We start from the raw sequence: 24,134 nt of genomic DNA on the forward strand, positions 1-24,134 counted from the left end.
ATTTAACCTTGAATTTTCTTTTCTTGTTATGTGACTAATTTCATAAAAAAATATGACAGATATCAACTCGTGCAGGAAATAATATGAGTACGAGCAAAAGTTGGAATCTCATGAATGGTCTTGTTACTAGGATATAATCATTTGTACTATTTGAAAGGCGGCTGTTTTCTCTGGAATGTTTTTAGCAAAACTTAAAAACCTAAGCACAATTCTAAACATCTTTCGTTTGTGCAACCTAAACATTTTCGTTGTAGAGATTATGTCCAATCACAGCATTATATTAGTCATGAGAACGTTGTTCATCAAACTTGGAACCTCGTTCAACGTTAAGAAAATAGATACCACGAGATAGAAAAGTTCAACTATGTGCAAAACTCAAAGGTTTCGAGTTTATGTAGTTGAAGCCACGGTGTCAGTTACCCTAAACGTAAGACCTCAACCATGCACTCCAGCACAATTAAATTATCAAAAACGAATTCAAGCAGAACAATTTTGAAGGGTTTAATGGAAAACAACTTTGAATAAACAAAATAAGCAACAAAGCTTCACATCATATAATTGAACAAACTAACATTATATAACGACCAAGATCCTGGCAAAACATTCACATATTCTTGAGGACAACATCTTCATGCGATAATTGGTGATATCCAGTTTCTTGACTGCTCTGGGCATCCTCCCGGTTCACAAACTCGTCCAATCCAAATCTCTTGCGGCTCCAGATATAGCCACAGCAGCTGTGAGTGTGAAAAAAGTTGGAGTTTTACCATAAATCTAATTGGTAATATGGAGATACCCAATTACTTATAACACGTCCTTACGATGAATTTTTAAGCATAGCACATGGACAACACAAATCGGGAAATGTGGAACACGTGTGGCCATTGAGCTTCATACATAAGACAACTTGCTCTGATATCATGAAGAAAGTTGATGTTCCACTATAAAACCAATTGACAAGATGGAGAATAGCTCCATTTCTTATAAGCACATTCAAAGTCCATTTTCTTCCAATGTTGGGTTAGTATGCTCTCAACAGAGTGTGCTATTGGGGCCGGTCATATCCTTGGATGATGGACGTGGCAAAATTAGCATGAGGGAAATGTGGTTGTGGTATGAGATCTTTTGTAGCACCATGAAACTATGACCTGTATGCCGTCAGTAGCAGTTGCACGAGGAAACAATTAACGTTATGTCTTTGTTGTTGTATGGCACTTCTCTTGGAGTGTGAATTTGTTGCACTGAATTATATCGGACCGGACTAACTTCAAGGTATAGAGCAATAAGTAGAGTTGATAAAATAAAATTACACTGAATATTTTTTATTCTTGATCTTATACCGGCCATCCAGTTAAGGGCTTTAGTACTAGTTCTAGTACTTGTATCCCTTAACAAACAAGCTCTCAGAAGCCAGTCCACCGGCACTTCCTCCAGAGTACTTTCCAAGAGTGGCATCTGAGTTTACCTTGCACCTTGTCAAGAACGTCTCCTGAGCTTTCGCAACATTCTCCTTCTTCCCACCCCAAGTCTTGAGTGTGCTTGCTTGCAAAGCTCGCCCGAACGAGAACGAAAGGGTCCATGGCTTCAACACATCCAACCTGTTCATTGCATCCAAGTTGAGTGTTGCCTCTTCCTCACTTTGTCCTCCGGACAGAAACACAATCCCCGGCACAGCTGCTGGGACTGTCCGGCGCAGTGCAGTTACTGTGTACTCGGCAATCACCTCCGGCGTAACCTGTGCAAAGATTGAAGCCATTTCAGTTTGAAGAAAAACTACGTTGATAATGTTGTATGTGCCGGTTATATATAACCTTCCTCTCTCAATACGTCTACACGAAACTACTATTATATGTTGCGACCAACATGCATGTGATCTATGAGAAAAGAACTTTTATGTTACAACCCTTATCGTAACTCCAACAATAAATATAACATGTATACGATAAACTGTGTCATGCTATCATAGTATTACAAAGTCATCTAAATCACGATTCCTACAATATTTAATATAACATTCAATGGTGAAATTTTAAACTTAAGATACAATAACTTGGGTTAATTTTATACACACAGTAAACTCTTACATTCCACATCTTCAAATTAGTCATATATACAACAGTTGTATGCAAGAAGTTCTTTGCAAGAGACATTATACATAATATATCAACACACACGTGTATATATACAACTATTGTAAGTAATAATTTCTTTGTGAGAGAGAGCTCAAGAGAATTTAGAGAATAATCAATTTTTTTTTCACCTTTGGGCTGTCAGAGCCTGGAGTAACCATGTTGGGCTTAAGGAGTGTGCCTTCAAGAAGAACATGTTGCTCATTGAGTGCCTTGTAAACTGCTGCAAGAACCATTTCCGTAGCAGCCGCACATTTCTTAATGTCATGGTCTCCATCAGTCAAAATCTCTGGCTCAACGATTGGCACCAGTCCGTTCTCCTGGCAGATAATCGCATAGCGAGCCAAACCCTGCGCATTCTGCTGGATGGACAGTTCCGAGGGCTCTGTTAGGCCTATCTTGAGCACCGCGCGCCATTTGGCAAAGCGCGCGCCCGCCTTGTAGTACTGTGCGCACCTAGCTCCCAGAGAGTCAAAGCCTTGGGTTGTTGTCTCTCCGTTTGTTCCAGCTAACTCAACGGTGCCCTTGTCAACCTTGATCCCTGAATCAAAGTGGTAAACATTGACATCAATGAAAATACCAAAATATGGAAACTTGAAGAGAAGTGTCAAAAAAAATATGTCGAAAAAAACTATGTTGCTTCTATTTATCGAAATTTAACTTAGACCATACCTGGAATGACATTGTTTTCCTGGAGGATTTCGACGAAGGGTTTGCCATCAGAGCTCTTCTGGTACAAGGTCTCCTCGAAGAGGATGACACCGGAGAGGTAAGGGAGGGCGTTGGGAGAAGTGAAGAGAAGTTCTCGGAGAGCTTGGCGGTTGGACTCGATGTTCTCGACGTTGATACTGGATAGACGCTTGCCAATGGTGCCTGTGCTCTCATCTGCTGCCAATATGCCCTTGCCTGGGGTGGCAATGTACTTGGCATTCTTTATGAGCTCCTCTGCAAAAAAATCAAAAGGGCTTGAGTATCATTCGAACTTTTTACAAGTTAAAGTATGACTGCAATGAGTTATATATGCCAAAATGTTCTCTCAAGGAAATTGTCTTTTTTTTTTCTTTTGAAAATTTTCTTGGTCAATGACCTAAATTGTTTTGAACGCAGTGCTTATTAGGACTCACGTCCACAAGAACTCATTTGCAACTGGTTATGTAAGAAGTACTTGTGCTCATTTGCAACTTTTTTTATTACAAAGTGCTTATATATAGACATGTAACTTTTCTTTTTCTAAAAAATGCTTCATGAAAAGTATTTCTATGATCTAAAAGCACTTTTCAAAAGCAATACTAAACAAGTTCATCATAACTATACGTGCATGAGAAGGAGACATGCATATGTTACCCAACAATACCACATGTAATTAGGAAAATCATATTGAGAGAGAGAGAGAGAGAGTACCAGCATACTTGCCAACAAAGGCTGACATGGTTGAGGATTTAGGATAGGTATTGGATAACACTGGACGAAAGTGCAAAAACAAACTTACACACCCAACAATCTATATAGACAGCTCCGGCGGAATATGCCATCAGAAATCCACCATGGCATATAGAGACACACGTGTCAAAAGGTTAGCCTAAGGAAAGTTATCAACCTAGGATAGAGCAACGAGTGATCACTCTCCTTGCCAAGTGGCAACGCATCCTTAGGCAAAAGTTTGTGTGGAAGGCCTAATGATCCTCATCCAAACTACTCAGAAGTTGAAGAGACAACCAAAGGAAGATTTTGGATTCTACTAACCAATGATGTGTGCCTATCCATTTCGGTTTTCTGTTTTCGGTTCATTATTAGTAAATGGAATGCGAAGGACAGTCGCCCGATTGTCAGTGGTAATGTATCCATCTCGATTGATTTCACACACATTAGGATGACAAGCAATCAAAATCAGTAGTTGAAACTAATCACAGTCATAACGGCTGGCCTTAGGTACATGTCTTCAAGGAATTCTTGGTTACGAGTGTATACCACACCTCTCTCACATCCTTCACAATTCTCATCATGTGACGAGTTATCTTGAGAGGGGTATACCCCGCTGTATGCAAGAATTTGCGAAAATGAGGAACGATGAGGAGAAAATTGCGAAGCAACAAAAAAATATTATCATCATGCCGGTAAATGTCCTGGTTCATAATACATATCATGGGGAGGGTCATTCATTTGCCCGTAAATCGCTTCCCCTTTAAGCCATACAAATGCAAAGTGAAGTTCAAAGGGAACTTGACTATCTAGGCACACACTCACTGCCTGCTATGACAACTAGCGGTCCAACCCTTTCGACGGCATCATCACTTTATAAAGAGTATCATTTGCGAAGGAAATTCCCTATAAGCCAAATAGTTTGAAAACAAAATTACCAGAGACTCGAAGGATGATAATTCGGTTTCATGAAGTCAAAATTTTTTCAACCCTGAAATGTAGAACCCAGCATCATTGCGGAAAATAACTCGAGTTGATCAAAGGGCTGGACCAACTAGCAGTTTTCATTGGAACTACACTGATGAAGGAGCTACCACTTGTTGATCATCATCATCAGTTCCAAAATATCGGTCCCCAAACTCACCCATGCCAGGTACTACACGAAAATCTTCGTTCAGACCAGTTTCAATCTCAGATGTCACAATCTTTATTCTGGGGAAGCGTTTGCAGACCATGTGCACACCTTGAGGTGCCTGGCCAATTGATATGAAGCATCATTAGGAGTAAAAGTCAGAGGGTAGTCCAAAATCAAACTAAGAGTCAGAGGAACCTGAAGCACGTTAGAGAGCCGTTAACTTACAGATATGAGATTGAGAAATATAATGTTGGACTCTGGCACCCCCTTCTCCAAAATTAGAGAAATAGCTTGAACAGCCGAGTTCCCTAAAGACAAAGGTATGATCGTATAATAGCCAATAATTCAACACAATTTTAAAAAGAACCACTTTTGACAGTCATTTCTTTTCTATGTTATCGTAGTTGATTACGAAGAACCAGCAAGTCCAAACAATAACGATACATTATCAGAAAAAAACGAACCTGTGCCTAGGATAGGATCCAACAGTAATACATGCCTCTCTGAAATGTCGTTGGGTAGTTTTTCATAAATTAGCTGTTGAGACAATAAAGCAATAAGAAAAACAGTAACAGAAATGCAGACATGCAAATGCATGCAGTGGGACCAACACGAAGGGTGGGAGTGAGAAGAGAGAGAGGTGTGAACCTGCTGACCATTGTCTCCTTCTCTATGAATAAGAATTTTTCCAATCTTGATACCTTTACAGCATGCTCGCAAAGCATTCTCCATACTCTCGCCACTGGTAAAAGGAGAATGTTAATCAAACCATGAAAACGTATAGCAATTCATTTTTTTTTTTTTACATAAAATCAAACTCAACAGGAGATACAACATTTGTACGTGATAATTACAAGACCATATGGTTCATAAAGACAAGGTTGGGTTTCGATTCAGATCTACTTAATGCCTCTATCTATCTATAATCATCATTTGTTTTCACAAGAATGCATTTGAGCGAAACCGTTTGTTCATGCGTAAAGAAAGCCAAACTAAAAAGAAACATAAGAGGATATATTTTTTTTCTATCCAGAAAAACCAAATGCCTTAAAAGGAACGGATGTACCTCCTGATGATAGACACACCGCACAACCTCTTGCAAAAATCCACACCGATATACACAGACCCTGCATTCAGACCAAAGGAACGTTGAAGAAAAGGATTAACCAAAATCAAATATGGGAAAACGGTATTATGATAAGATGTGCAAATGAACATCATCTTACCAGTTGGAGTGATCACCTGCTTTTCGGTAAATGGTAGATGTCCCAGGCCATGTTCAACAACCTATTCAAGATTAAGAACTTATGATGAGTGGTTTAAACAGACAAATAACTGGCCCTATGGCCCTATTTCACTTATGATCTTAAAACCATCAAATCATCCCCTTGACTCGAAGAATCAAATACCCACCAAACGAATCAACCGGTCTGAATAGAAAACAAAATCATGCTTTGTTGTTTGAGAATCACGTATGAGAGTATGCATACCCCGTATCTGCATGAGACCAGCAACAATAATTGGTGAGCCAAAAAAATTAAACATACAAATACATATTGAAGCTTGAATGAAAACATATAGGATGGGCACCTGAAAGGTTGAGTGTATGACATATAGATTGGGATATATTTTACAAAGGTCATGTTGACCAAGCTTAGTACGAATATGTTGTACTATCAAATCAACAGCTATGTGATTATCTCCGCCGCGAGGAATAATGATATCAGCATACTTCTTCGTTGGAAGAATAAAGTCATCAAAAGCCGGCTTAACAAACTTCGAGTACTGCATTAAAATGATAAGCACCATCAGAGAAAAGGCACCATAAAATAAGTACGCTGTAAGCATTAAATTGGTTGCCTAAATCACGTGATCATGGGGAACAAAGGTAAGAAGAGGTAATAGAGACGAAAGAAGAAACCCTTAACACCCCGAGTAAAATAGTTCTAAGAATGGTTTGAGTACAATAGGTAGAAAAAATTATCGAATTCATTCAAGAGTATACCACTTATCTTGAATTCCTTTCTACAAGTACTGAGCACTAACAATCTACAAGAAGGGAATTCTAACAATTATTTTCACTGAGAAAAAATAGTCACATACACTCTTTTATGAATTCACAGCATGAAAAGAACTCTACATATAAGCTCGGAAAATCAACATAAATCTAATAACAATGAAATGGAAAGTTGCAAACCTGATCAAGAACTTGACCAATATCCCTTCCCTTCTCAACTGTATCACGCCTTATCCTCCTAGCCAACCGAACATCAGCATCTGCACTGAAAATTTTACAATGTGAAGTGGCCTAATTTAGTAACAATATGACGTGACATATACCATTCTACTTATAACAGTAGCTTAAAAAATAAACTATTACGAACAATTGATTTCAACATAGGATCAGAAGATATTAAACGAAAAGCAATAAAACCATGCAACGCCAGAGACCCCATACCCTGGCTGATCAAGTTAAAAAATTTAACATGAAAGCCAAATCGTATAAATTAGACGAATATACTAGAATTTGAAACAGAGAAACTTTTCACAAAGTGAGACTATGAGAGTCGTTTGTGGTGACATAAGCTTTGATAGCGCACTATATCCTCGAAAGGCAAAGAAAAATTATCAATTAGAAAGGAAGAAGTAGGTAAAAGAAAAATGACCTGTATCAACAAAAATCTTCATATTCATTAACTCTCGTACACGAGGATCATGGAAAGCAAGAATGCCTTCCAAGATGATGACATCTGAAGGGTTTACCTGTTAAGGATGATAAGATAAGATAAGCATTTCAGTGCATAAGAGAATTACACAAGATACACGAAAATGAGAATGTGTAGACATGTGTTTTGATATAATTCCAAAAACTATCCCTCCGCAAGAATACGGCCTCAAAACAACAGGTAACTAGATGTTGGACAATATGTCTAATAGATACCGCAGATTTCAAAACTTACCCGTCTAGCTGGAAACACGCTATTTTTGTAACTTTTGAAATCATAGTTTGGAATATCTACTGCTTGCCCATGCTTCAACTTGTCCATTGAAGATAACAGTTTCTCGGTGTCAAATGCATCTGATGATACCCAAATACTATGAATTAAAATTTGAAACACAGCCAGCATAAAACAGAGCCAACTAGCACGCATTATAAAGTACTTTGAAGGTCACAATATAATTTTAAATTTCTATAATCCAACCATGTGCAAAGCACTAAAGAAAAACTACACAGAACCAACTTGTTGAGTTACTCAGAAAACTAAGAGCATGACATTACTACTGTCTGGTTACCATTTTAGTGTCTCAAACTGTAGCAACATGGAATTCTTTGATAGATTGCACATGTTTCATTTTAAAATCATGAAATTTTCATATAGATATTTGTCCATTTACATTCCCTTAAATTTGAAGTTGCAGTATTGCCCTCACCAGGATGGTCAAAGTTGTATTCATGTACACGTTTAAGTTCCTCCTCAGTCAGATTATGATAAAAGGAATCCTGTAATAATATCATCCATGATATATAAGATACTAACTTGGAAAAATGGTAAAATTCTCAGTCGTGAAATACAGGAGAACCAAATGATAAAGAAAAACATGCAAAGAATACGTAACAAGTAACAACTACCCTAATAGACCACAAAATTCTACACTTGAACAAGGAATATTACCTGGTTAACAAGAACAACACGCTGATCATGAAGCTGTTGTATAATCATATCACAAACTGTAGTCTTACCAGAAGCTGCCCCACCAGCAACACCTGTGACAATATGTACAAAATGATGGATCATTTGAAAGCAGAGTTAAAGAAAGTAGCTACCACGCCTGCTTAGAAACAACAACGAAATAACCAAACCGTAAATCCATACTTACCAATAACAAAGGGCTGTTTATGCATGTTTCCACGTGCTGATGTTGTTGGTTGCTCCACCTTCTGTCTTTGTTCTAAGCCATCCATGTGAAATCCAGAAAAATGAACCCCTGAGGAGGCCTCTATCATATCCACAACTGAATTCGAGCCCATGTTCATAGACCTGCATAGAAAGGGGTGAAGAAAAGGTTGATAAGGTCATGAAATAGAAAGCAGCATTCAACTCTACTTTGGCACTAAAACTTGAATTGATTAAGCCAAGCTTGTGTTAAATTCAGGTACAGGTAGCTGGTTAGTTATTTCGGAAGAGCGGATCTATTATTTTTCTTGTATAGGTGAAGTACTCTGAAGTGAATTTATAGCTCCCCGAGGTATCAAATTAAACCGTTTATACTACGCAATCCATTCTAGATTACAATATTAAGTAAAGTTGATAAATGATGATATTAATAAGCAAGAAAAGTAGTAAATTTTAAGACGATGATACTAATATGCAAGTAAAGTTGTAAACTTTAACACGCTAGAACGACCAAACAAATAAGATACTTATGAAACCAAACAATATTGGATCAATGTTGTATATTGCGCATATCTAATCATAACTACATAGTAGCTAACACTTTAAAAAGCTATTAACTAAGCTAAAAATTACTGATCAAACCTCAAAACGAATAACAACAATACGAATACAATAAGGGAATACCACGATCGTGCGGACTACACACTCCTTTTTTGTTCCGTGCACCATTCATCTTCAAAACAACAATAATCACGAAACCAACAGATTCCGAACCACAATGGCATCGAAAAAGCGGATTCGATTGCACGAAATCACAACGGCAGCAACAAAAATAGCTAAAAAAACTCAATCTTTACTCCCTAATCATTGCATTTCCACATTTCACACTTCCAACACATACAAACACAAAGCTTTTCATGCAAAAAAAAAAAAGAAATTGAAGTGATCATCTTCCGCCGAAAGCATCCAAAACAGCAATTGATCGAAAATTTCAATTCAGAGATCCAATGTGCATATCCAAAGACTCAAACTTTAATCCACCAATTAAAACCTCCCAATCAAACAATCAAAATTAACCAAAAAAAATATTAAAATTTCCAAAAATTTAGATTCAGTAGGAAAATATCAACGGAGGAATCTGCCAATGCGATACCTGGTGAACTCCGCCGAGATTTCTAGAGAGAGAGAGAAAGATATTCGAACGAACGCAAGCAGTTTCAAAGAAATTCCAGAGAGAGAGAGAGAGAGAGAATGATCAGACCGATCCCGATGGGTTTAAATAGTGGCAGCCGGAGAGCGGACCTCGCACCGAAGTTAAGGTTGTTTAAATTACGAAAATAGTCCTGGGTTTGGCGGATATTACGATTGTGCCATCCACTTCGCTATTTTAATCTCTGATATTTTTGGGTTCGTACGGTCCACAGCTTGGATCTGCCTCGATATTGAGCTGTCCGGCCTTATCCATCGTGGCACTGAATCAGAAGCGGGACCCACGTCTTTTGAAAATGTCTAAGAGGTGAGAGACATTATTGCATGTGTTTTTCAACACGGTCTTTACGGTGCACAGCAAATTAGGGTATTTCTTGGGTCGCCTATCGAATTGAATGGGATGAAGAATATTACAAGATAAAAATTAATAAGATGTATATAACAGGTGAAAAAGTACGTGTGAATAACACCATTGTTTTTTTTTAACATAAATAATTCTCTTACGTTAATATAAAACTCTTTTTTTTTTTTTTTTCGGTTGAGCATCAAACGCAAAATTAATCGGCAACAGTGGAGATTGACCAGGATTTTTTAAGCATTTATACCCTCAATAATAACATCTTGATACGCGAAATGATGATTTTTTTGCCAACGCAAAAGATATTTTCCATTTTCAAATTTTTAAAACCGATATAGAAAAAGACAGCGATGTGTTCTGTGAGGAAATCTTCTTGGAGAAACTCTCAGTTTTAATTCTCCAAGACTTCTCTACAAAAACCATTTTCGTGTTCAACAGACAAACCCTAAGAAAAATAGGAATTTTCCTTGAATCTATATGGGAGTTTCCTACTCTAATACAATAGTTGGTAAAAGTAAATTGAAAAAAAATCAGTTAGCTTTTGAATAATAAAGTGAATGAGGAAAATAAACTTGAAATTTGAATAAAAGTCAAAATTTATAAATTGACATGCACCAATTCCATTGTTTGGATTCATAAATATAGAAATTCAGAATTTCCGCATGTAAAAAAAAAAAACTTAGAATTTGAAACCTCAAATTCCCAAGTTTAGATTGAGAGTTTAAAAATAACAAATTATGTATCCAATTCCATTGTTTTTTTAGGTTAACCAAACAAGAAAATTCATAAATTCTAAAAAATAAAATCTCGTCATTTCAATTTCAGTCATTTTAAAATTCCTTAGTAATCGTAAATTTCTTCATCCAAACATAATGTTACAGAAAAAGAATATGCTTGAAGTTCTTGTGACCTTTATCCATTTGAAGATCAAGATTGATAAAGTTTTGCTTCCTGAAAAAAGATAGCGACGAAGAGTTTTCGATACCCGTGTTCTTCTCTCATACTTTTAGTTCACTAATGCAATTAGATTCTGAACTTTTGCTTTCAAGGAAAAGGACTGGTAGACGTTTTCTTTCGTTTCAAATTTCTAAATCTTATCCAAGACTCTAATAATAGAAGGTGAATTCTTATCTGAAGGTGGAAACTTTTTGCACGCATGGATCACTTGATTGCTAGGGTACAGGTAAGGTGCACCACCCTCGAGTGTACTGCAATCTCACACACATTTTATGCATGTAGCACAATAAACGTTATGCATGCACATATGTGAGTGAAAAATATAAAAGACAAAATATATTTTAATACGTTGAACCTTATGCAGGTACTCATAACAAAATTACGTCACCTTTGAGATATGAACTCATCACAAATATATATTTTTTGCTAGATCATATATATATACACACACACACACATACTTTAAAGGTAGAATATCGAACTTCACATTTGCTTTTAGAGAAAACGTGACTACTAATACTACTGAAAACAAGACATTTTCGAATTATAGAATATAAGATGCATACGGGTGATCCGAAGGTTGATGATCGTTAGTTGTACAGCCACAAATTGCCCTTTTACTTGTAAGAATGAGATTTTCGATTCTCATTTTATTCTCTATAAGACAATAATGTGGATGGAAAGAAATTTACTTGGTGAACCTAACTTGCCTATAAACAAACTAAGTTTTTTAGTTAAAAATGGTTTTAGAAATTGGCATAACTCCTTGTTTTAATCTCTGACAATAAAAATCGATAGAATCATAGAAATGGTCCTTGAGTTTATCCACTGTAAATCATTTTGGTCTCCATGAATATACTCTTAAAAAAGGTGGTCACGTGGTCAAACTCAATGATCATTTCTATCGAGTTTCATTGTCAGAAACCAAATTAAGGAGTTATCCCAGTCTCAGAAATGATATTTTCTAGTTTTAGAATAATCAGGAAGCTCCACTTACATGCATAGTTAAAAACAATCAAATGCACGCACACTCTTAACTAGAAAAAGAAAAGAAAAGGTTGTATAGAGAACGCTTGGAATTTGCCTAGTTTTGAGCAGAACTTTTCATACATTACGCATGCATGTGTTTAACATACTAAAATGGAGAACATGGTATTGCTCATTTGATACCACGTATATGCATAAAATAAATTGATAAGGACTTAGAGCCTGACTATGACGTATCAACTTGTGATGCATTTGGTTTGAAATCCACAATCTATACGCAAGTAGTCATTTACTATAATGGTGGAAAAATGAGTTGAACTTTGCATGACAGCGTGAGTTTGAACCCCGTTGATGACTAATTTAACAAAATTCATCATTAAAAAAAAAAACAATCTATATATATTCATAATTTAAATACTTTAATCAATAAAACTTTTGGTATGAAAAGAGACATACTAGTGTTTTAGAAAAAAATGAAAATTAACTAGATTTCAGTGTATAGGTGTTTGTTTGGGCCCAAAATATTATTGTTGGGCCGAGCAGCAGAATGTGCTCGGCCCAAGGTGATGATAAATACTATGGGCCGAATAATAAATCCCGGGCCAGCTGGCAGGGTCGGCCAAATCCTATCCTAAGTAGTCTGGATGAATAGAAAAGGTCGAGGAAGTCCTGGTGCGACCAAGATTCTCGACCGGCAAGGAATGGAGTCCCGAAAAGAAGGAAAATTCAGAATCCCAGTAGGAGTAGGTTTGTTTGAGTTAGAGGCGAAATGGGACAAGGACTCCTAATCCAAATCAGAATTGGTTTCAAGGAATGGGGCACTATAAATTCAAGAAATCATGCAACAGAAAAACCCCTTCAAATCAGCATACAATTGCCCTGCGCAAAACCTCTCAAACACCTTGAGATTTTCCCTTTTCTTTTCATGCCGACACACCTTCAGTTTGGATAAACAGCACTGTGGAAGCACCCGGCGAGCACCTTCAGTTTGGATAAACATCACTGCTGCCGCAGAATCAGCCGACCGAGAAGCACCTTCAGTTTGGATAAACAGCACTGCGTCGAGGTCGACCGGTTATCTATCTAAGTCTCGGCCGAGAAGGGTTTTCGAACCTTTGTTGGCAGAGGTCACCTTGCTAGCCCTCTCTGCATAGTCAGGTGTTACGAATTACATTGCTCGGCGTACTGGACGCCGAGTGGTTTTATGATTGGATACTCGCAAGTGAGTTTCAGGGTTCGGCATTCCGACAGCCGAACTACGTTTACCATCAAGACATACATCACGTTTGAGTACATGTGCCCATACAGTTTGGTCTCGATTCGACGTGCTTATACTCTCACGAATATAATCACAGTGACCGAATCGGGCTCCGACGATTTGTGAACTCCGCAGAATTAGTAGCCTTGTCTTCAGGCTGTAGAACCCAGAGACCGAGAGTGTTCATTCCTCGGTCGCAATCGCAAGATAGAGAAGTCAGCGACGCGCTCGAAGCGACATCAACAAAATTTACTCCTCGGCCAAGCTCGGCCGACGAGTTGGCACGCCCCGCATTCAACCGAAGGACGTAGTTAGCTTATTAGTTACTCGGCCTGCGCGCCACGTAGGTCTTGTAATTTTTAGAGTCAACAGTGTTTTTCTTTTTAGTGTTAAGAAAGGTCGACATATACTAACATGCATGTTTTAGAAAAAGCAAATGAAACTTTCAATTTTTTCTTTCTAATATTAAAAGAGTTCGACTCCTAGCCTCGGTCAATGAGAGATCTCATCAGTTTGTGTCACACTGCCCTCCATGATATCACCCAATACACACTCGGCCATTTCACTACCTGAACTTCGTGGAAATGGCAAGTCTTGGTAGATGTATCGTTCCGAGTCTGACTCTTATGCATGCATGCATGCATGCTATACTAACCCACCTAAGCATCAACACATATGAGCCTTTGATTGGTGTGTAAAAGAAATCAGAGTTGTTGATTTTTGTGTGGTAGGTCAACGAAATGAGTTAGTGGAAACCATCGAATTCAATTTGTGCGCCTCATATATGTTGATCATTTGGCTCTAAATACTAAAATCTAAAGTGACGTTGACTATACATCTATGAATCTAGAGTGACGTTGACTATACATCTATGACTCACACCTATGTCAGCTCATCAGTCCACCTCATCATTCCAGCTCAGCAATAGTTAGTTAGACAGTTAAGAGTGTGGCTGAGTTGTTATAGTTGTTATCGAATTAGTTAGTTAAAATAGCTTAGACTGCAAGATAGTCACAATGGCTATATAAACTGTATTCTCACAGTTGTAAAGATTGATTTAGAATTAATACAATCAATTGCTTCTCTTTCTTTCTTTCTTTCTCTAAACACTCACAGTATTCTTAGTAGATTTTATGCATTCTTCGTTCTCTGTTAACATGGTATCATCACCGAGTTGATTCTTGGTGACCTTCTTCTGCTAATTTGTGATCGAAACGGAGGTAAAGCTCTTCGATCATATCTTTTCTGGTTCGGGTACAGATTCAAGAAAGCAGTATTATCAGGTTCATGGTTCTTTATGATATCTTGCACTCTATATGTTTGATAGAATGGCGCAATCAAATTTTTTGCTTCAAATTTCATAATTGTTAGAGGCCGATACCCATAAGTGTTGAAATCATGGAATGTGTAGATCAATGAGGTGTTTGTTGGGATAGAGAGGCCGATAGCCATTTTCCTTTTATGTTTCACTTCAGAAAGGCCGATAGCCAGCAGTGTGCGTAGTATTCTTGTTGTGTTTTACATATGAAAGTTGAGATTTCATCATTTCATCAGAAAAGCCGATAGCCAGAAGTGTGTGCGTAGAATTCTTAGTGTGATTTACATACGAAAGTTGAGATTTTATCGCTTCAGAAAGGCCGATAGCCAGAAGTGGTTGAAAAGTTCTTACGAAGATTCAATTTGTTGCTAAAGTTGATACAATGGCTGATTCAAATGTCAAGATTGAAGGGTTATTGGGAATGTTGATTGTAAAACTTCAAAATGATAATTTTGTTAAGTGGAGCTATCAATTTCAATCAGTTTTAAGGGGATATGATTTGTTTGATTTCTTTCTTGGAGAAAATCCTTGTCCATCTAAGTTTGGGGTTAATACGAACACTAGTGTAACAAAGGAAGTTACTCTATCTGTATAAAGAATGGGTGAGAAAAGATATGGCATTACTGAGTCTTCTTATTACTACTTTATCTGATGAGGCTATAGAGCATGTCATTGGGTGCAGAACATCTCATGAAGCCTGAACATGTTTACAAGAAAGGTTTGCATTGATCTCAGTTGTTCAGGTTAATCAGTTAAGGACTGAATTACATACAACACAAAAAGGAAGAGAATCTGTGGATAAGTTCTTAATGAGGCTGAAGAATATAAGGGATCAACTTGCTTCTGCAGGAGAAAGAATTTCAAATAATGATTTAATGATTGATGTGCTATCTGGTTTACCTGTAGAATTCGAAATGATTAGGACAATGATCTTGGCAAGGGATACAACTCTATCTTTAAAAGATTTTAGGGCTCAACTTCTTGTTGCAGAAGGGAGCATTGAGTCCAAGATGCAATCTTTGTCAAGTTCTATAGCTGCAATGTGTGTCCAAGGTGAAGGATCTAACTCTCAGTGATATCAGGGCTGTGAACATGGTGAAAGCTCAAATACACAAGGGATGCAAAGAGGATACAATGAAGAGCAATTTGGAGATAGCTTTCAAGGTGGCTCTAGTTTTCTGGGCAATGGAAATAACAGGAATGGCAACACTAATTACAATACAAGAAATGGTAACAGTAACAATTTCAAGAAGTTTGGGAATGGAAACAACAACTTTAAGAATTCATCTTCCAGATTTCATAACATGAATGGAAATTGGGGTAATAACAATCACTTTGGGAATGGAAACAATAGATATTCTGGAAATGGAAAAGCTCATCAGAGTGGAGGAAATGGCTATTTTGGCAATAATTATGGAAATGGAAGTTCTTTTTCTGGCAATGAGAGTTTAAATGGTGGCAATGAGAGTTCAAATAGCTGCTACTCTAAGTCAAATTGGGCTGGAAATACCAATTTAAGTCTTCTGTATCACCAGAGTGTCAAATATGCTCAAGAAGAGGACATACTACACCAAACTGTTATTACATATCTGATAATGGGAATGTCTAGAGTTCTAGTCTTGTGATGTGTCAAATTTGTGGAAAAAAGGGCATATTGCTCTTGAATGCTATCACCGGAACAACTATGCTTACCAAGGTAATCCATCACCTTCTTCTCTTGCTATGACTGCTCAGACAAACATTGAGTCAAATGCGTCTACTGGTTCAGTATTTCCAAATGAAAATGGACATGGTTTTTTTGCTAAAGATCATTGGATCATTGACACAGGGGTTACTCATCATATGACTGTTAATCTAAATCATCTCAATAATGTTACTTCATACACTGATGATGAGAATATTACTATTGGGAATGGTACAGGTTTATCAGTTACTCATATTGGTTCAACTTCAATATATGTGCCTCATAATGCTATATTGTTGAGAAATGTGCTTTGTGTACCTACAATTGCTGTCAATTTGTTATCTGTTAAAAATATGTGTAAGGATAATGGTTGCGAGTTTATATGTGATGATATTGTGTTTTTATACAAGACAAGGCAACTAGGAAAATACTTTACCAATGAAAGAGTGATGGTGGGGATTTGTTTACAATACCAGTGAATGTGTTTACCAGGTTATTTGCTGCAAAGTTGGGAAGATGTTCAGCTTTTCTGGGGAAGAAAGTTCAAGTTTTAGTATGACATCAAAGGTTAGGACATCCATCTGAGGAGGTTCTTGCTGCAATGCTAAAGAAGTCAAAGGTGATAGTGCAAATTGTTCACAATCCTTATGTTCTTCGTGTATTAGTGGTATAATGACTAGGCAACCTTTTCATGTAAAATAGTCTGAAGCTACTTTTCTTTATAAGAAGATACATATTGATGTATAGGGGCCCTCTCCAAAGGTGTCTGTACAAGGATATAGGTACTATATTAGTTTTGTGGATGAATATTCTAGGTTCATTTGGATATTTCCCATGAATAATAAATCACAAGCTTTTGAGATATTTGTGAAATTTTATGCCTTTATTTTGAATCAATTCAATGCTATAATCAAGTGTTTACAATCTGATGGAGGGGGAGAGTTTTTAAGTAAGACATTTATCAGTTTTCTGAAGAATAAAGGAATTCTCATATGATATCTTGTCCATATACTCCCCAACAAAATGGCCTTACTGAGAGGAAACATAGACATGTGGTTGAAACTGCTGTGACTTTGTTAACTGAAGCAAATTTACCAACTCAATTCTGGTATCATGCATACACACATGCTGCATTTCTCATTAATAGGATGCCAAGTAGAAATCTAAGTATGAAGTCACCATATCAAGTAGTTTTTGGAATAGAACCTGAGATTCAACATCTAAAAGTGTTTAGTACTATAGTTTATCCATTTTTGAGACCATTTAATGAGAATAAGTTGTAGAAAATGTCAATTCAGTGTGTATTTCTTGGCTCTATGATGGAATATATGGGAATAGCTTGTTACAACATTAGTACTGGTAAAATAATCATATCAAGACATGTTATTCACGATGAGGAGGTTTTCCCACATACAAAGTAAAATCAGTCACAAAAATGCAGAAGTCTTCAGAATCAACACAGGATAGTTCACACAGTCCTTCAGTTCCAATTGTGATGCTGAAGCCATTTCCCAATGGCAATGGTTATGCAAGACAAGTTTTCGAAGTATATAATGGGAATGATAATACATCAGTTCAAGCAAGTGAATCACAGGAATTCAGTGGTGCAAATTCACCTTCATCTTCACACAGAAATGGTTTTCACAGTTTTGATCAACATGATAGTTCCCATCACCATCACTCTGGTATCTCAACTAGTATTTCTTCTATGTTGCCTATCTATCACAATTCTCAGCTTGAGGTAATTCTGCCCATCTCTTCATTAACCAGTTCATCTTCTGAGTCTTTACTTGGTGAAATACCAGAAAATATAGTCCAAACAAGGTTAAGAACTAAAGCTATAGAAAGAAAGAATTATGCAGCATTGGTGTCTTTGGTGTCTTTTTGTCCTCAACTTCAAAGTTTACAAGTCACAAATGAAGATCCATTTGTTGGAGGGTTTTCTTTTCTGTCTGAGATTACAGATTCATCTAAACCATCATGTTTCAGAAAAGCAACATCAATGTCTTAGTGGCAAAATGTGATGCAAGAAGAGTAGGATTCTCTTCGAGCTCAAGGTACTTCGAACTAGTACATGCTTCTGAAAATAGATCTATAGTTGGCAGCAAATGGATGTATAAGGTGAAAATGAACCATGATGGTAGTATTTCAAGATACAAGGCAAGACTTGTAGCTCAAGGTTTTTCACAGGAACATGGAATCAACTATTCTGATACTTTTAGTCCAGTTGTGAGGCATACAACTGTAAGGATCATTATTGCATTAGCTGCTATGAGCAGGTGGGAGTTGAAACAACTTGACATAAAGAATGTTTTTTTTTGCATGGGGAGTTGCAAGAGGAGGTGTACATGAAACAACCACAAGGCTTTGTGGATCCCAGTCATCTAACTCATGTTTGTAAGTTGTTGAAGTCCCTATATGGTTTAAAACAGGCACCCAGAGCCTGGAATTCAAAGTTTATAAGCTATCTACAAGCAATGGGATTCACTGCATCAGTCTCCGACACAAGTTTGTTTATGAAAACAGATTTTGCAGATATAATCATTTTACTGTTATATGTGGATGATATTATTTTGACTGGATCAAGCTCAGTTAAAATTCAAAATGTAGTCCAATAATTGTCAACAGTGTTTGATTTGAAAGATTTGGGAAAGCTCACTTACTTTCTTGGTCTATAGATTCAATATAAATCAAATAGGGACATTTTTGTTCATCAAGCAAAGTATATAAAGGATCTCATTCATAAATCAGGAATGGATTCTTGTAAACTAGTTGTTACTCCTTGTAAGCCTCATAGTCAGCTCATATGTTCAGAAGGTAATCTCCTTGCAGACCCTAGTACATACAGAAGCATTGTGGGATCTCTATAATACTTGACATTTGCGAGGCCTGACATTGCATTTGCAGTCAATGCAGTGTGTCAATATATGAACTCCCCAACTGAGATACATTTTGGTGCTGTCAAAAGGATTATAAGATATTTGCAAGGAACAATGCATAATGGGATAGTGTATTCTGCAGACTCACAACCTATTCTCACAGTTTTCTCAGACTCTGATTGGGCTGTAGATCTCAATACAAGGGGGTCTGTCACCGAGTATGTTGTTTATCTTAGGGAAATCTGATTTCATGGCAATCAAAGAAACAAACGTCTGTGTCCAAAAGTTCTACAGAGGCCGAGTATAAAGCTCTTACTCATACTGCAAACATAGCTTGGGTTAGACAAATTCTCAAAGATTTGAAATGTTCAGTGCCTCAACCTCCAATAATCCACTGTGATAATATGTCTGCAATAGCTTTAAGTTCAAATCCTGTCTTCCATTCCAGAATCAAGCATTTAGATACAGATTATCATTTTGTAAGGGAAATAGTGCAGAACTGAGATCTTGAGGTTCTCTACATTCCAACAGAAGAACAAACTACAGACGTTCTAACTAAGAGGCTACATAGTTCTTCGTTTCTCAAGCATTGTTACAATCTAAAGCTTGGAAATCCTAGCTTAGATTGAGGGGGAATGCTGACTATACATCTATGACTCACCTATGCTAGCTCATCAGTCCACCTCATCATTCTAGCTCAGCAATAGTTAGTTAAATAGTTAAGAGTGTGGCTGAGTTGTTATATCTGTTATTGAATTAGTTAGTTAAAATAGCGTAGACTACAAGATAGTCACAATGGCTATATAAACTGTATTCTCACAGTTGTAAAGATTGATTCAGAATTAATACAATCAATTGCTTCTCTCTCTTTCTTTCTCTCTAGTTCTTTATTTCTCTCTCTAAACACTCATAGTGTTCTTAGTAGATTTTATGTGTTCTTCATAGTCTGTTAACAAGTGAATCCAATTTCAGATTATGGTACACTTGCCAAATATTAAGGTCTTGAGACTTCTTTCATTGTGGGACATGTGGCTATTCTTTTTAACCAATCAGATTAAAGTTTGTGAGAAGGCAATAATTAGGTATAACTTGGAATTCCGTGGGTAGTTTTGTTGTAGAGTAATTGTCTTCCTTCACGATGTTGTCAAATTTTTATGGAAAAATAGGGTCTAATTGCTATATTAAATCACATAAAAAATAAAAAATAATTCATGCAATTATATATCAAAGTAATGCATGCACACAAGTAATCAATGTTAAATGAGTACGACATAATGGATTAGAAAAACTTAAAAACATGGTTGAGGCAAACGTTGAACACTTTGTTCTTAAGACAAGTTTACACCCCACTACGGTGCTTATTATTGATCGGCGCTTGTCTCTCAAGATACAATGACCACGTCTTTATAATAGTAGCACTCCAAATCACAATGCTCCAATGAATCACGATTGTGTTGAATACTCTCTCATATGGATTCAATGAGATTCTCTAATATTTAGTGCACTATATGTATGAATATGTAAAACAATGAAAAGTTATTTTACTTATTTATAGAATTTGAGATACCTCTTTGGAAAGCATGTGATCATTAATGAAGAGTAAAAAATTACAACTCTTCATTAGGACAGACAAATATTTCCACCAAAAGGCATCACTTCTAATTTCCATTCAATTAATTAATTTAATATAATAAAGATAATATTAAATTTTTCAACATGTTTAGAGAGATTTTTTAGTATACTGAGAACACGGTTCTGCACATCAAGTGTCATAAAAACAAGTAATTGGATACTTGAAGAAAAAATTACAAATAATTGTATTATGACACTTGTTCTTTTAAGTCATGTTTCCGACACACTGAAAAATTTCTCCACTCTTATCGCGTTTATATTCCCATGTAAACTAAGCTCACATGTTTTTATATGCACCACGCAACCGTAGAATTTTGACTTGTAGCTCACTTCCAACCAGCTTTGTGTTTTTTATTTAGTGCTTTAACTTCCACGTTTGATTATGGCATTTAGCTTGATCATAAAATCAAAGAATCTAGGAAAATAAATAAACATCTGTATACTTAAGAAGAAAAAAAAACGTGCATCGAATTATTTCCCTATCAATATGTGCTTAATTTTTTTTTAATAAATAATAGTATCTACACTAAAAAGAGTGTTTGGAAGAAGGGAGGGGGGGGTGGTTGTGCATTAATGGACAAGTCATAATAATGTGGTGTTGAACCCTTACACGACGGTGGGGGTTCAAATCATATTGGTGACTAATCTAACAAAATTAATTGTTTGACCCAAAAAAAATAATGTGGTTCAAATTTGTCTCTGGAGAGCTCGAACCCAAGACCTCTTGAAAAGAAATATCACTAATCTGTAGTACTTAGTGACCATTATATTCTTAATTATATCATTATCAATTAATTATGTGTAGGGAAATTTGAATCCAAAACTATGGTGTCAAATTAAGCATTATGTTCTCTCTTTTATTGAAAGAGAACCAACAGAAGTCTCGAACAACATCCGATAAAGTTGGAAGACCATAAAAAGCTCGGCTCAAAACCAAAATATCCCATTCACCAGAAGTCTAAAACCTCGAAGAGAATTTAACCTGTAGGGTCTGAAACAAAGAAAGAAATCTAGAGAGAGAGAGAGAGGGAGAAATTAATTGGAGAAGCAATTAAGTAGATTAAAGATGTGCAGGGTGCTTATGTTTATATTGTGCCCGGTATTAGTCATTCTAGTCATCGGGGCATTATTTGGGTTGGGTCCGTTCGCAAGGGTGAGGCATTATCACATTGTTAACCAGCAGCAGAAGCAAGCTGTCGATTATTCCTGCTAACCAAATGATGATCACAATGGGTCTTTATGCATGAATGGGACTGCAAAACAGTTCTTGGATTCCGGGGCACCTCCAGTGACCACAAATAATCTATCCAAGTCAAGGAGGACTTTTGATCCGGGTGGTGGCGGGTCTGATGTCGGGGATGGACGGGAGGGCACGGATGAGACCGTGGAGGATGTCAAGGAGGAGGCTGCCAAAGGGGAGGCCGAGGATCAGGCTGAGATCTAGGGTTTAAAGGTTAATCTTAGAATTTTTGTTGATTTGTGTTGGCCCTTCTTTGTTTATTTATTGAGTTAGTAGGCCTTGATTTGTATTGATGGCCCTTTTGTTTGGCTTCAGTCTTTGTTCTGATTATCTGATAATTAACAAGGTTCACTAGTTAATTATTAGATAATCAAAAATATAATGAAGCCAAACAAAATAAGGCAATCAATACACATAAAGGCCTACTAACTCAATAAACAAACAAAAAGAGGCAATATACAGTTGAAGGTCTACGATGTAAGGGTGAACAATTGCTATTTTGTGGTGCGGAGCTAGCGGTTTGGGTTGTCGGCCGCTTCTGATTTCCAGACAGCTGTGACAGGTCAACCCTCGCTTAGGTTTTTAGGGTTTTCTCTACTAACCATATTTGTGCTTTTACCGTTTGAGCCCCTATGGAGAGGATCTTTCTTTATGGGTTGAAAATCTTTTATGTTATTTTATTTATGTACTATTTTGTAATTGATGCACAGAAGAATCATCATACTTTGTTTGCACAAGTAACGCCTTCTTTCTATATGCCGGCCCTTTTTAGAGCTACTTACTTTGTAATCTGTCCATCCAGACTTTGTTTTATGAATGTTCTCCACGACATACTTAGAACACGTGAATCTCACCTTCGTAAAACAATACACAAATAGTTAACGTTGTAAATTAAGTTGATGATGTATATATGACACCAAGAAAGGAAACCCAGGTATGTTATTATAAGCTATTTTGTTGAGAGTCTAATATTAAGAAATACAAGTGAATATATATTTTACATAGCTGATTGTCCGCTTTGGGCTTACCATTCCCTCACGGTTTTGTTTTTGGGAACTCACGAGCAACTTCCCAGTGGGTCACCCATCATGGGATTGCTCTAGCCCCCTTCTCGCTTAACTTCGGAGTTCCTACGGAACCCGAAGCTAGTGAGCTCCCAAAAGGTCTCGTGCTAGGTAGGGATGGGAATATACATATAAGGATCACTCCCCTGGGCGTTGTGGGATGTCACAATCCACCCCCCCCTTAGGGGCCCGACGTCCTCGTCGGCACACACGCGGCCAGGGTTAGGCTCTGATCCACCGTAGCACGTTATTGTCCGCTTTGGGCTTACCATTCCCTCACGGTTTTGTTTTTGGGAACTCACGAGCAACTTCTCAGTGGGTCACCCATCATGGGATTGCTCTAGCCCCTTTCTCGCTTAACTTCGGAGTTCCTACGGAACCCGAAGCCAGTGAGCTCCCAAAAGGCCTCGTGCTAGGTAGGGATGGGAATATACATATAAGGATCACTCCCCTGGGCGTTGTGGGATGTCACAATCCTAGTATCAGAGCCCAAAACAGACAATAACGTGCTACGGTGGTGGAGCGGGCCCGGGAAGTGGTTCCGCCCCGGGCCGGGATGTGACACATATTATACTAATCTAGTGTACCGAAATATTTGTACCTAAATATATTGTAATGAATTAGTAGCACATAAGAAAATATGCAAAAATATAAGTGTACCGAAAAATCTTTACTAAAATATTTTCTATATAAGATAAAATTATAAATAAAAAAAGAGAGACATTGAATACATATGGTGGCATTAAATAGAGTTTAGGGACTAAAATCAAATTTTAATCTTGTATAAGACATTTTTCTAAACGTCATCTTATTTAAGGATTAAAATCTAATTTTCTATTATTAATATCAATGTGACTTGAACATGAGACATTTTACTTACAAGTGAAATTGCTATTTCCATAAGTATTTATAACAACCTTATATCCTGCATGGATAAAGCGAGTGTTAAAACCATTTGTCGTTCAAAAT

The 24,134-nt window shown here is 37.1% G+C and overlaps 2 protein-coding genes across 3 annotated transcripts; both read right to left on the reverse strand.

Moving 5' to 3' along the window:
• Positions 1-1,275: 1,275 nt before the first annotated feature.
• On the reverse strand, positions 1,276-4,057 carry LOC137741585 (fructose-bisphosphate aldolase, cytoplasmic isozyme 1). The gene is made up of 4 exons (XM_068481280.1): positions 3,531-4,057; positions 2,802-3,074; positions 2,261-2,670; positions 1,276-1,735 (listed from the first exon to the last, which is right to left on the reverse strand). The coding sequence occupies exons 1-4, from the start codon at positions 3,556-3,558 to the stop codon at positions 1,373-1,375; spliced, it is 1,074 nt and encodes a 357-aa protein (XP_068337381.1). The 5' UTR covers positions 3,559-4,057; the 3' UTR covers positions 1,276-1,372.
• A 145-nt stretch (positions 4,058-4,202) lies between these two features.
• Positions 4,203-9,891, reverse strand: LOC137741584 (uridine kinase-like protein 3). 2 transcript variants are annotated; one of them, XM_068481279.1, is made up of 15 exons: positions 9,733-9,891; positions 8,563-8,723; positions 8,358-8,449; positions 8,116-8,185; positions 7,644-7,762; positions 7,350-7,446; positions 6,881-6,960; positions 6,274-6,468; positions 6,097-6,180; positions 5,910-5,970; positions 5,750-5,810; positions 5,332-5,425; positions 5,148-5,220; positions 4,909-4,991; positions 4,203-4,801 (listed from the first exon to the last, which is right to left on the reverse strand). In XM_068481279.1, exons 2-15 carry the CDS (start codon positions 8,717-8,719, stop codon positions 4,622-4,624), a joined length of 1,446 nt encoding a protein of 481 aa, XP_068337380.1. In that variant the 5' UTR covers positions 8,720-8,723; positions 9,733-9,891; the 3' UTR covers positions 4,203-4,621. The 2 variants fall into 2 exon arrangements, with proteins under 2 accessions (XP_068337380.1, XP_068337379.1); XM_068481278.1 differs by having other exon boundaries at positions 5,148-5,425.
• Positions 9,892-24,134: the final 14,243 nt, after the last annotated feature.

This window comes from Pyrus communis, chromosome 8 (assembly GCF_963583255.1).
Source record: "Pyrus communis chromosome 8, drPyrComm1.1, whole genome shotgun sequence".
Lineage (NCBI taxonomy): Eukaryota > Viridiplantae > Streptophyta > Magnoliopsida > Rosales > Rosaceae > Pyrus > Pyrus communis.

What these genes read in the sequence shown, in the direction of transcription:
- LOC137741585 (XM_068481280.1), bottom strand. Translation starts at nt 3,558, where the DNA reads ATGTCAGCCTTTGTTGGCAAGTATGCTG. An exon ending in GGAAAACAATGTCATTCCAG is followed by an intron (nt 2,671 to 2,801) that starts GTATGGTCTAAG and finishes ACTTTGATTCAG; the next exon opens with GGATCAAGGTTGACAAGGGC. An exon ending in CAGGCTCTGACAGCCCAAAG is followed by an intron (nt 1,736 to 2,260) that starts GTGAAAAAAAAA and finishes ATCTTTGCACAG; the next exon opens with GTTACGCCGGAGGTGATTGC.
- LOC137741584 (XM_068481278.1), bottom strand. Translation starts at nt 8,719, where the DNA reads ATGAACATGGGCTCGAATTCAGTTGTGGATATGATAGAGGCCTCCTCA. An exon ending in ATACAACTTTGACCATCCTG is followed by an intron (nt 7,763 to 8,115) that starts GTGAGGGCAATA and finishes GGGTATCATCAG; the next exon opens with ATGCATTTGACACCGAGAAA. An exon ending in TTGGTCAAGTTCTTGATCAG is followed by an intron (nt 6,469 to 6,880) that starts GTTTGCAACTTT and finishes ATTTTAATGCAG; the next exon opens with TACTCGAAGTTTGTTAAGCC.